The sequence below is a fragment of the Macadamia integrifolia genome, chromosome 12 (genome assembly GCF_013358625.1).
Source record: "Macadamia integrifolia cultivar HAES 741 chromosome 12, SCU_Mint_v3, whole genome shotgun sequence".
Taxonomy (NCBI): Eukaryota; Viridiplantae; Streptophyta; class Magnoliopsida; order Proteales; family Proteaceae; genus Macadamia; species Macadamia integrifolia.
The window spans coordinates 14,404,981-14,418,861 of NC_056568.1; the positions used below are offsets into that span (position 1 = coordinate 14,404,981).

Here is a 13,881-nt window from a genome sequence, read left to right on the forward strand (position 1 = left end):
CCAGGCCCATCTTCCGGAAAGCTTCAAGGAACAGGATATCAGCTGAACTGCCGTTATCCACTAAGATCCTCTTCACTTTGCAATCCGCTATGGTCATGGTGATAACCAAGGCATCGTCATGCGGGGTCTGTACCCCATCCAGATCATCATTTGAGAAGGAGATAACCGTCCCCGTCTTCGCTTTCTTGTTCGGCCATTCTGCCATATGTACGCTCCTCGCGTAGGCCTTCGCCTTCCTAGCAGAGACTGAACTCTCTCCAGCGGCTGGGCCTCCACAGATGGTCGCTATAACTCTGGTGGGGCTCTTATTCTCCTCTCGGGGGCGACGCTCAGCTTCCTCGGGTGTCTGGTTCCTTCGTCGTTCCTGATTGCCTCTGCGGGCGAGCCCCCCTCTCTCATAACGACCTCCGCCATCTCTCCGACGGTTATCCCTCCGGCCATTGTCGTCTGGGGCCACCTCCTTTTCCTGGTCTACAAATCGGCCTAGGTATCCCCTTCGGATCATTCCTTCTATATCCCCCTTGAGATGCCAACAGTCCTCGGTATCATGGCCATGGTCTCTGTGGAAGTGGCAATATCTGTCCACATTGCGTCTCTCGGGGTGTCGCCCCATCTTTCCTGGCCACTTCATGGCTCTGGCATCCGGGGAATCTTTTATCTGCATTAGTACCTCTGTTCACCTTCGGTTCAGGGGTGCGTACTTCTCAAACTTCCTTGGTGGACTGGGGGCCCGACTGCGCTCGGACTTTCATCTTTTTCCTTCTTCGACGGGTTTATCGTCAACCCTTGAGAGCCTCTTTCTCGCCGCCTTCCTTTTGGCTTCTTCATCGTCCTGGAGGGTTTCTTCCATCTGGATGTACTTATCGCATCGTGCCCTCAGCTCGGTCAGGTTCCTAGGTGTATGCTTCGCTAGGGACCTCTTCAACTCCTTGTCCTTGACGCCTCCTAACAGGGCCATGAACTCCTCCTTCGGGTCTAGGCCTCTAATTGTGATCTTTTCTTGTTGGAATTGCTTCATGTAGTTCCGCAACGATTCCCCTTCTTGCTGTTTGACGTTGGTTAGGTTCAACGTAGTCTTCTAGAGGGGCTGGCTACTAGAGAATCCCTTCACGAAGAAGTAACTCAGGTCGCTGAAGCTGTGGATCGACTTCGTCGGCAGTCGGTTGTACCACAGCCTCGCCGCTCCTCTGAACGTCAATGGAAGGGCACGACACATGATGTTTTCCGAGACCCGATGGAATTGCATGGCGACCTTAAAGCCTTCCAGGTGATCGACGGGGTCCGCTGACCCGTCATAAGTGTCATACTTGGGCAGACAAAAGCCAATCAGGAGCGGGTCCCTCATAACCTCGTCAGCTAGGGCCGTGTCATTGGTGAGGTCAGGCTCGCGGTTTCCCGTCTGGTTTTATGCCACCTTCCTGATCTCATTCTTCAGGTCTAGGATCATCCTCTTTAATCCCGAGTCCTCGGGCCTCTGTCTGTCTCCTTGGTGCGGATCCCCATGTGGGTCTCTGGCGGCGCGTTGCGTCCTACCTCGGGGCGCGGGACTCTCCCTCGCTCGGCTTCGAGGGTCATGATCGGCCCTTGTCGATCCCGTACTGCTCCGGTCTTCATCTCGAGCTCTCTCAAACTGGACGTGGGGACCTGGGGGTGCTCTGCCGGTCTTATGAGAGACAGCTTTGGAGACCTCCCTCATAGTCTCGCCCATCCGGTTATATTTGTCCTGGAGGTCTTCGAACTGCTGCCTCGTCACATACTCCTGGGCTGCAGGAGGCTGATGATCACTACCTTCACGTACTGAATATCCAGCCTAACGCTAGAACCTAATGGACACTTCCCGGTCGTCATTGCCCCTTTCTCGTCCTATCTCCGCCGAGGGAAGAAGCTCCCCTGAAGGTTCTTCCCCCATGTCTATGTTGGACATTGCTCTTGTCCTTTTGTGGTTGTAAGTTCTCCCCACCATTACCGTCGGTTCCCACGGACGGCGCCAATCTGTTGCTGCCAAAAAACCCCGCTAGTCGGTCCTACACAAACACAGACGACGGAGGCTCGGAGCTTTGTCCGGGGTTAGTCCTCCGACGCTCAAGTCAGGGTCGGCCGCACAGTTCAGTAAGGGAGTAATGGTGAGGGTCTCACAGCTTACCTTCTTCCTTCCTCTCGGCCTCCTTATATCCTTCTTCGGGGCTAGGGTTTCCTTCTTGTCTTTTCCTCTGTCCTTCTCCCATACGACCGTCCTTCTCGTAGGGAATATTCCCCTCATGCAAACGACGTGATCCCGCGTGATTGAGTGATTGAGCGTGCTTGAGTGATCGAGCGTGATTGAGTGATCGAGCGTGATTGATTTCTTGGAACTCTTATCTGGTGGCGGACACATGTCTCAGAGGCGACACGTGTCATTTTCCCACTGAGAGATCAATTTGGCTGTATCAGAATGCAAAGACCAAGCGACCAGAGAGTGTTCATTTCCCCGTCACCCACGCACCACCCTACCAGAATAACAAAAATACTACGCACAGGCATGAATCCGTCCGTGGTACCCCCAGTTACATCGCGCAAGCCTAAAGCTTCTTCTCGTTCTGACCTGCCAAATAATTTATTTATTTTCTCGGAGAAACCAAATTAATTTATGTGTAATTTATTTATGGTTATACCATATCTTCGCACTTATGGCGCCATATCTATTTAAATATTATTAATAGCAGTAATACTGTCTTTAGTGTTCGCCTATATTTTTTAGCTGCTTCAAGTGCTAATCTCTCTCAATGTTTCCTCCACTCCTCACCGTTTCGATCATGTTCTGCACTAAAAATCGAAGAATCGTAGTCGATTACCACTTTTGCCTCGATCGGAATTTTTCCAATAAGCACCACTGTACCAATCGAAATTACCTTGTAAATTCATTTAGAACACATTGACTCTGATCCTGAATCGATAACAATTGCTGCAAACGAGGATGCTAGCTGCTTCGAGGCGCTTTAGGGTTTCTGAGTTCCTCCGATGTAGAGGCCAGCTGAATCCGCAACTTGTTTATCAGAATGCAATGTCTTCACGGTCCCTTGATCCTCATCGGGGTACTACCTGTCTCAGGTTTTCTCGGCGGCACTTTCTTGACATCAGACCCCAATGGTTGAACAGTGGAAGTCATAGATTCGATGGGGAATCTTCTCTAAGGCGCATTCCGATGGATGCCGGGTGCAAAGGCGGTTTCTTTAAACACTTGAATGGGTTTTTGTGGGATACTGCGTCGCCCAGAAGGACTGGGTCTTACAGAGAATCGGTAATTTCAAACTTACCTGATTTATTATCTCCTTTCCTCATTCTGTCCTTGCACGTGACTTGTATGTTTGAAGTTTGAACTGTTGCAAATGAAATGTAAAAAGGGCAGTGTTAGACCCATCTCCAAAGTAGTACAATTCTGATGTACTGTAGAAATAGGAACCTTGCACAGTATTTGACTCCTTGCTGAAGTAAATTGTCCATGTCTCTTTGTTGAATTAACTTGCATCTGATTATGTATAGTATTCTCCTTGTTGGTATAGAAGAATTCGGTACACAGGGCAAAGTCGAATAAGATACTCTCTTTAAGGTTTTTAAGTGCCCCTAAGATAAAATCACCCCCTAATTACAGAGGTTGCACTCTTAAGTGTGATTACATAGGGAGTCTACACGTTATACTTAGGGCCTGTTTGATAATGTTTCTGCCTTTTCTGTTTCAAGAAACGGCAGAAACAGAAATTTCCGTTATTGGGAACAGAAACAAAATTTTGGGTGTTTGATAAACCTTGTTTCTTGTAGATTTTTTTATTTTAGACAATATAATGGAAAAATATCTATTTCCATGGAAGATGCTCGGACTGCAAGAACGATGGTTGAATCAGGTGCTCTGCGAATCAGACTCCGTCCAGATCAGTTGATGGTAGCCGAAGATCGGCTGCCATTGGATTTCTTAGATGGTAGGCCAAGATCGGCGAGCACTGGATTTCCTCGCTAGTTGTCGGCGAGATCATTCTAACACTCAAGAACTTGTTCAAGATACTTGCCATCGTTGGATGTCGTAGAACCGATGGCACTTCCTGGAGAAGACTTGCCATCGTTGGAGGTCATAGAACCGATGGCACTTCCCTGTCGAATGGAGTTTTCACCGGCGGAGATCGAGATACTTGCCGTCGTTGGAGGTCACAGAACCGATGGCACTTCCTTGTCGAACGGAGTTTTCACCGGCTGAGATCGAGATACTCGCTATCGTTGGAGGTTGCAGAACCGATGGCACTTCTCTGTAGAACGGAGTTTTCACTGCCGGAGATTGAGATACTTGCCATCGTTGGAGGTTGCAGAACCGATGGCTGGAGCGAGAGAAGAGAGAGAGAGAGAATGATCTTTGCCTTCACTTGTTTCTAGAAACGACGAAACAAGTGTCCGTTTCTAGGAACATAAATGACCATAAATTTTGATTTCTATTTATGAAAACAATGCTTTTTGTTCCGTTTCTGCCGTTTCTTGACACAGAAACGGCAGAAACGCGTTTCTTGAAACGTTATCAAATGGGCCCTTAGTACCTTAAGGAACAGAACATAACATAACAAAAAACAGTGAAGAACAGAATGTTCTTTTGAACAGAGAACAGAACAATCCCATGGATCATAGAGCATAGGCAACAAAACAATCCCATGGATCATAGTGCATAGGCAATGTTACCCTCTCACAGTATGCTATAAGCACTCTGATTTTCTAACCTTTTTTCCTTTGCAGGTACTGGGTATTTATAGGTAAGGATTGTACCCATATAGATACACCTGTACATATGGGTATGTCTCTTGCCTTGTACATACGTACGAGCGTGTGTATGTATAGGTAGGTGCTACGTACATAGGGTGTGTATAGGGTGCATGTACTAGGTGTATTAAATAATGTGCCTTATATGAATTCAATGAATTTGGTTTTGGAGCCAGAATTCAATGACACCCACACCCACACCCACACCTGACCACGGCCTTGGCAACGGCCCGGCTTGGCTCGGCTCAGCTCTTGCATGCGCGGTTGAAAAAGCACCCTAGATCAACCCTCACACATCAGAAGAGAGATACCTCTCTTAAGAACCCTATGTCCCTTAAAGACCAATTCCTACATATATCCCCCATCTAATTTTCTCCAGTTTTCAATATGTGACTAAACAAAAAACACATGCGTCACTTGCCCATGTAAATTGCATGCTTGCATTTTCTCAATGGGGTTGCAATTTGTTACAGACCCAAATTGTGTTACATTTGTTCATGTACTACTACCCTCCCCACCCTCTGGCAGCTGTGTTTATCTTGGTCCCAATTTTTCAAGGGAATGAATTAATAGGAATACTTGTTTGATACAATATTATGAACAGAGCTATTTGCACCGGGGGAACGCGTTGTTATTAACGTCAGCAGGTGACTTGAGGAGGGCAAAGCAGGTAGGAGAGCAGGCACAATCTGACACAGTTGTAAAAATACCTCCAGAAAAAGAAATAGCGGACATGAGAATCCTGCAAACTCTTGCCAAGTACTTGTGGCAGAAAGACAACCTTGAATTCCGGTTGAGGGTGGTAATGGCATTGGGTCTTTTAGTAGGAGCAAAGGTTAGAGCGGTTCTTTTAGTTCCTCTGTTGTTATTTTTTTCTCAAGAGAGCATGCTTTCTTTTACTCGGTTTTAGTTTAATCTTGGAAGGCTGGAAGCTGTTGCTTAACGACACCTTGCTATCATCTCTCAGGTTCTTAATGTTCAAGTACCGTTCTTGTTCAAGCTTGCAGTTGATTGGTTATCAACAGAAACTGGAACTGGCATTGAGCTTGCCTTGCTTGCAACTTCTAATTCTGCTCTTTTGGTAATTTTTGCAAGCCCAGCAGCTGTTATGGTTGGATATGGAATAGCAAGGGCAGGGGCATCGGCTTGCAATGGTAGTGCACAGGAAGTAATTGCTAATACCGGCCTTGATTTGGATCAAGATAATTCTAACCTTTTCATGTGAAATACTGAAAAAACAATCCATACATAGAAAATTTGTGTTATGCTATATATATATATTTTTTTTTGGGGTGTAACGTTATTTAACATTCTTGTCTTCTGCTTCCTCTGTTCTTCATATTATCCCGACTTAACATATCCTAATTATTGCCCATATCACATTCTGGCAGAATTGCGGAATGCTGTCTTTTCTAAGGTGGCGTTTCGGACAATCCGCATAGTTTCTAAGAAGGTATACAACTTTCTTTTTCCCTTTCTTTTTGTGAAGTTGGTATTATGAAGCCTAAGTAATTTCCCTTGTTTGCTAAATGTTATTTTTTGAGTGAAGTGTAAACTACCCGGATTTTATTTTTGGTAACAGTCTGCTTTAGCTTTGATTTTACTATTGCAACAGGTTATATGGATTGCTGCTGATGCTTGGTTACTTTTGGATTTGAGTGCTTGCTTATAAATTAGGAATTCTTATGCCATAGTGGTGTTTTGCTGTTTATGCCTTTAGTGTTGTAGTGTTGAATAACATCCACAAGCAAATTGCTTAAAAAATACAATGAAGCAGGAGGTCCAAGTTCGGCCAATATTCAACCAAACTGATTTAGAAGCTTCAGTATAGAATGGAGTCCCATGAAATTGTGGGGACAGCAACCAGCTGCTGATAGTGGAGACTTGGGATTAAATCCTGCCTCACATGGGGGGGGGGTGCTATGGGATAGGGGAAGTTTCCTTCTAATACAGAAAATAGTAGTGGTGATAGTATATAGCATGGAATAAAGCGGCTCAAAGACCAACTGGAAAAGGGAATAAACCTGGCTGTGGTGTACAAGGGAAGTTCTAATTCTGATATACAATATGGGAAAAGGAACCACATTCTCTCTCCTCCATAAAAAAATCCCTATTTTACAGTTTGAATTCCTCACCTCCTATTCGCCCCAAATTGACATATTGATGTCGCCATGTCAGAGGAAATCCTTGCCCATAAAATATACAGGAACCAAAGGAAAATATGGTCTCAACATCCTGATGTATGCATGGTATACGTTTCCTAATCATAATGGATATGACAATATAATTTACTAAAAAGGTATTGACTGTAGTCTAATTAGTTAGGCTGTCTATTCTTTGACTGGGATGCTTAAAAACGAGTCCAATCCATCTGGTGTTTGAAAAAAGCGACATTATTTAATTTTTGTAGCATGAGCTTAATAGACCCTTATTCTGGTAGGAAATGGGCTCAGAAGTATTAGTTATTGAGAGAGAGTCCCAATCGATGAGATTGGGGCTGCCCTCCTTCATTTGTTAAATAGAATAGCAATTACACAAGTCCTACTAGGAATAGGAAAAAACAAAATGGGAACTGATCTAACTACTAACTTCTAATTGTATTTAGTCCTGATAGGACTAGAATACCCCAAAGGGAGGAGTCTCGCGACTTTTGCTAGACCCCTTCTCAGGATAGGCTTCTAACAGTTATCAAGCACAATTAGTATTAAAGAGAAATTTGTAAATTAAGAAAAAACAAAATTCCACCAAATTCATAACTGACTCCCTGTTTCACATGCTTGAACCAGGGCTTTCAAACCTTAATGGGATCACAAGGAGCTTTATATGAACGTTGAAGATAATAATCTTAATTGCCAATGTAGCAATGTAAACTTTATTGAATTGGAAGCATTCTAGGACCCTATGTAGATCTAACCCACAACCAACTGGACTGTTACTAGCTTTCCAGTTTCAGAAAACCTCCTATCTGATAATTTTCACCAAAAATCAGAGAGAACACTAAAAGTTTGGAGATTTAAAAGGTGCCTGAGATACCTGGTTTGGATTTCCCTATGTTTGAAATGTGAACCAAACTCAGAACCAATATCCCTTGATGTTTGGTTACCCAGGCCTAGGGAATAACCAGAACAAATTTTAGAAGGAAATAATGGGATTTGTTAGAACATGTATATAACATTGTAAATGCAGTCAAATCAATATTTGGCTATTGTTGTGGGCACTCCTCTTGGCTTTAGATATAACCAACATCTGTAGGTGCCAATTGTTAGAAGTAACCAAAGGAAGCAAATATTTCAAAGCAAAAAGAACTTTAAAAACTCTATATGCCTTCTGTTGATTTTGGGGAAATATGATGTGTCAAATTGACACCAACCCTTCATAATTTATAACAGTAGTGATATGAGTACTAGTACAATTCTGCCCTTATGGATAATTCTACCCTTATACCCATATTACAACAGTCCCCTCAAGTTGGTGCATGGATATCACACATGCCCAACTTGCACAAATAGGATGAAAAACCTCTACTGAGACCCTTTGTAAGGACTCTGCTAACTGATCTTCTGACCTTATGAAAGAGATGCATAAAGACCCAGTGCTTTAGTTTCTCCTTGATAAAATGCATGTAAATTTCTACATGCTGTCATGCTTTGTGTGATCATGTTGAACTGGGTTATGTGCAATGCTAATAGCTGATTTTTTATCACAATACAACATCATGGGCAATTGAATAGGCATACCCACATCCTGAAGTAGTCCCTAAAGCCAAAGTAACTCACAAGTACCATGCGCCATGACTTTAAACTCCGCCTTTGCACTAGATTTAGCCACCACCGCCTGCTTCTTGCTGCGCCATATTACAAGATTACCACCAACAAAAGTACAATAGCCTAATGTGGATCATCGATCATCTAGAAAACCAACCTAGTCAGCACCAATATATGCCTCTACACGCATATGATCACAAGGTGAGAACAAAATGCCTTTCTCTGGAGATGACTTCAAGTAGTGGAGAATACGGATCACTACCTCCATATAGAAGAATAGGGGTCATGTATCTGCTGACTCATAAAACTAACAACATGGGCGAAATAGATAAGTTGCCCAACTAGTCTCTGGTATTGGCCTTTATCAATTGCTTCTCCATCATTGCTTTTCAGATGAGCATTGGCCTCAAGGGGAGTATCAGCTGGCTTGCAACCTAACATTCTAGTCTCAGAATGAAGGTCTAGAGTGTACTTTGGTCACGTCTAGTAGACCGGACTACCTTAATACTAAGGAAGTACCTCAACTTACCTAGATCTTTAATCTTGAACTCCTTACCTAGATAAGTCTTTAATCATTGACATCCTTGTCAGCCCTAATCAATCCGCTTTCATCGCGGGTAGGAGCATTGTTGACAATATCATGCTCTGTCATGAGATTGTCCGTGGTTTTGACCTCAAATCTCATTCTTCCACTGATGTTTTCAAAATTGACATCCATAAGGCTTTTGACACCCTGAGCTGGGACTTCATCTCTAAAGTCCTCACCATGTCTTTTCCTCCTTCCTTCGTTCATTAGATCCACTGTTGTATTTCCACCCCCATGTTCTCTGTTTTTGTCAATAGTAGCCCTGTTGGCTATTTCCCCCTTGGGAGAGGAATCAGTAAAGGCTGTCCTCTTTCTCCCATTCTCCTCTCCCTTTCCCTGGAAGTCCCATCTAAATCCATCCAATCTGCCACAAACTTCCACTTGATCTCTCCTATCCCTAAATGCAAATCCCATCTTCTCACTCATCTTGCCTTTGTTGTTGATATCATGATCTTCTCCAAAGCTGACCCCCTCCATTTCCACCATTATGGAATCTCTTAGTTCCTTCGAGAACCTCTCTGGCCTCCGTACTAATCTACTCAAATCTAGCATTTTTCTTTCAGGGGTCTCCCCTGACGCTTAGGATCATCTTCTTGGCAACACTGGTTTCTCCTTGGGTTCCCTGCCTGTTAGGTACCTGGGTCTCCCTCTCATCTCCTCCAGGCTCCTCCCATCATTGTTCCCCTATGCTTGACCTTCTGAGAAAGAAGCTTCAGCTATGGAAAGCTAAGCTACTCTCTTATGCGGGTCACCTAACCCTCATCCGCTCAGTGCTCCAATCCATGTATCTTTATTGGTTTGGTGTCTTCTCCCTTCCTGCTACCACCACCAAGACTATTGAAGGAATATTTTCCTCCTTTCTTTGGAAAGGTCTTGATACCGCCAGGTTGCTTCACCCTCTTAGCTGGGACAAGGTCTGCCTTCCCAAAGCCGAAGGTGGTCTTGGCATTAGGCGAATAAAAGATGTCAACTTTGCAGGTATTCTTAAGCTCATTTGGAAAATTGTGTCTAAGCAAAAGAGCATCTGGGTTGATTGGATCAACTCCTACCTTCTCAAGCACCACTCCCTCTGGACTGTCCCAGTCCCTCCGGATGGTTCCTGGATCTAGAGGAAAATTCTCTCTCTCAGACCTTTAGCTCTCAATGCCATTTTCTTCTCCATAGGTAATGGTTAGGCCACCTCCTTATGGATGGACCCTTGGCACCCGGCTGGCATCCTTACTTCCCTGGTATCTTCCAGAACCATTTATTCCTCCGGTATATCCAAGTTTGCTACAGTTTCCTATATCCTGTCCCCTCTTTGCTGGTCCCCTCCTTCCAATCCTCCCATCCATGACCTCTGGTCCTGTCTCCATCCTAGCCATCGAGGTAAGGAAGTAAATGCATTAGAATTCCCTTATCCAATGGGATGTTCTCTTCTGCCTCGGCTTGGTCTTTTGTTAGATCCTCTGGTCCTATGGTTCCTTGGCGTAACCTCGTTTGGTTCAAAGGTCACATCCACCGCCACAGGCTTACTCTTTGGAGATGTCTCTCCAACTGTCTGCCAACTCAAGCCTTCCTCATCCACTGCCATATCCCAGTTCCCCCCTCCTGTTGCCTTTGCCCCTATGGTTTTGAGAACATCCCTCATCTCTTCTTTTCTTACCCCTTTTCCTCCTCTGTCTGGAAATTGGTCCTCTCCAAATGTTGGCCTTCTACCAGAACTATATTTCCTTTTGACAGAGAATGGATTTGGATTGACATGACCTTTTCGGGTTCTTCCATTTGTGACGCCATTGGGAAGCTTGCTTTTTCTACTTCCATCAACCATATCTAGATGGAGCGAAACAACCGTAGATGATCTTCCAACTCTCGCTTCTCAGACAAGATTTGGAAAGCCATCTATTTCGATGTTACCTCCAAAATTCAGTCATTCCACCATAGGCCTGTTCCCAGTTCCATTAGGAACAGACATATTATTGCCTCCTGGAACCTTCATATTGACCCTATTCCTCATACTTGACCTCCCCTTCCTTGCTTGCTGCCGTCTCCCCACTTTTTCCCTCCTTCGGGCTTTAGATGGGTGTTTTTCTTTTTGCTGATCAGGTTGTGGATCTAGCTAGGTTGTAATTGTTTTGTTGTTTTGTTCTGTTCGGCTCGCCTTGGTTAGCCTGTCCGCCCCCCTTTTTCTCCCCCTTCTATATTCTTCCCTTCTTAGTAATGAATTTATTTATTCATCCAAAAAAAAGTCTTTAAGCTAGCTATTTCAGCTGGATCACTCCTAGTGACGACAATGTCATCCACATATACAATGAGAATAGTAACCTGATCACCTTCTCTTTTAATAAATAGAGTGTGATCAACATTACTCTATTTATATCCCATTGGCATCATAGCCCTGTGAAAGCGACCAAACCATTCTTTGGGAGATTGCTTCGGCCTATACAATACTTGCTTCAGTTTGTTTACCTTCCTTTGAGTCTCTTTTCTAGAATGATCTAGAGGGATGTCCATGGACACCTCTTCCTCAAACTCACCATGGAGGAAGTCATTCTTGACATTTAGTTGCTGTAAGATGTAGTTGTTGTAGGTCGCATCCTAAGTTAACTGCACAAGAGATGATGACTTAGACAATATTCATCTTAGTGACTAGGCAAATGTTTCCCGGTAGGGAATTCCATAGGTCTGAGTATAACCTCTGACCACCAATCTAGCATTGTGCATGTCCATAGTTCCATCCGCTTTTTGCTTAATTGTAAATACCTATTTGCATCCCACTGGCTTCTTATGTGGTGGAAGAGCTACCAAGTTCCATTTGTCATTCTTTCGAAGTGCTCTCATTTCTTCATCCATTGCATCTTTCTGTCGTGGTTCTGCAAAAGCCTTCTGCTAGTTCTGAGGAATAGAAGTAGAGGACAAAAAAGACAAAAAAGCATGATAGGACGGAGATAGGGAGCTATAAGACAATATTGGAAATAGGATGTTGAGTGCAGGGCTTACTTCCTTTATGGATTACAATAGGGAGATCAAGAGATGGATCACATGGGAAGAGAGTACCCGATGGAATGTTAGACTCTGGATCAGAGGACGATTGGCCAGTTACAATGGTAGTAGTGTATTTTTTTGTTCGACAAGAATACACCTATAATGGCTCCTTATGAGTAGATTTCTACGCTCAAAAGAAGCGCAAATAAGAAGAACACAAGGGTTTGATCTTGGATTGTTTCTGTGCTCAAAAGATTTCAGATCTATGCATCGTTGAGGAAAGAAAGGAACATAAGGTAAAGAAAAATGTTGAAAGCCTGGGGAGGAATCAGTGTGTGGGGCCTGTGGGCTACTGTGGCCAAGCGTGCTTATGCCGAAGAGCTAGAGAACCCTGCTACCGACACCAATTCTCAACTCACCAGCGGTGGTGAGTCTGTTCTGAGTCTCAAAGAAGCTGCAGCTGCCAAGCCCAAGGAAGAAGATGATCTTATGTAAGTTCACCACCGATACTTATGTCAGCCTTAGGTGGAGCCAGACGAGATTTCTTCACGGAGTAAGGATATAACAACTGACGAGATGCTGTGATAGCCAACTGGCCCCAAGGAGAAGACTCCCAAGGAATCATAGTACATTCGCATTGGCAGTAAGTTTTGCTCCTATGGCCGAACAGGGCCTTTACCTGGGTGCATCGTGAGAGACGATGACAGAGATGGTTCATGGGCTGGAGGACTGAGATTCTATGGGGGTTCTGATGATGAACGGAGCTCTCCCCCTCCTAGGGCTTAAGATTATGATACTTGGCAACGGAACCATGGACTTGTGTATGTTACACTTGGCAATGGAAGAATTTCTCCATTGTGAGCTAGGGCAGCAGAATAGAGAAGGGCATAGAGTCATTGCTCATTTCCATAAACAACGCAAAAGTCCCACCAAATTGGGGTGGGGTGGGGTGGGGTGGGAGAAAGAAGCAACGATGTAGGCCAATATAATCCCTAATTCCTGGATCCTCGTCTATTAATTTCCCACCTCATGCAATCAAACAACAACCATTTTCGGTATTCTATTGAAGAAGAAGACAATTATCCCACCCCTTTATTCCCACCATATCTTTTCCGGCAAACAAACAGGCCTTATGGTGATCATGTTAGATCCATATAAACTTGAAAACTTTAAGACACTTCTCACTTCATGTCATGCAGGCTGACTTTTTCCCAATTAAATTGGATATGCAGGATTGAACAACTATAAGACTTGACATGGTGTTCCCGTTATATTACAGCGAAGAATCCATCTTTTTCACCTCTAAAAAGTCCCAAATCTCCAATTTTACATTATAAGTTGAATTCCAACCCCAAAACTCATCCTTGTCTGATGAGCACATTTATGTGTGAAATCTAGGGTAGTAAAACATGCATTTTACATATTTAGAATGGAGCTACCTTGGGTTTTACTCTCTTTTTGCAGGTTTTATATTTTCAAGGCCTTAAGGACTATCGGACGCTATATCTTCAATTACGTAAAAAGATCCTATTTCTTTTCGTGGTTGCGAAGAGGGCGAAATTCTGAGCAAGATGGACGTGTTCAATTAAAAGTACACATTCGTTTGGTCACCCGTACAAATGATTATTCTTTTCGGGCCAGAAAAAGAATAATGGATTAGAACTAAACTGAGATGCAGAACCAACCCATTTGCAGTTGTCCCAGAGGTACAAAGAATATTCCAAATGCCAACAAGGATCGATGGACCACATCCTTAAGTGATTGAAGATTCGTTTTTGGTAACAACAACTACCT

At 43.9% G+C, this 13,881-nt stretch overlaps 1 protein-coding gene across 1 annotated transcript in view; it reads left to right on the top strand.

Annotated features, from left to right (window-relative positions):
- The first annotated feature begins 2,569 nt into the window (after positions 1–2,569).
- The window catches only part of LOC122058316 (ABC transporter B family member 25, mitochondrial-like), a 54,647-nt gene continuing 43,335 nt past the window's right edge, over positions 2,570–13,881 (top strand). The window contains exons 1-4 of the mRNA XM_042620941.1: positions 2,570–3,277; positions 5,378–5,608; positions 5,741–5,927; positions 6,165–6,226. Of these exons, the coding sequence (XP_042476875.1) occupies positions 2,954–3,277; positions 5,378–5,608; positions 5,741–5,927; positions 6,165–6,226 (804 nt within the window). The 5' untranslated portion in view covers positions 2,570–2,953. The remainder of the gene's footprint in view (positions 3,278–5,377; positions 5,609–5,740; positions 5,928–6,164; positions 6,227–13,881) is intronic.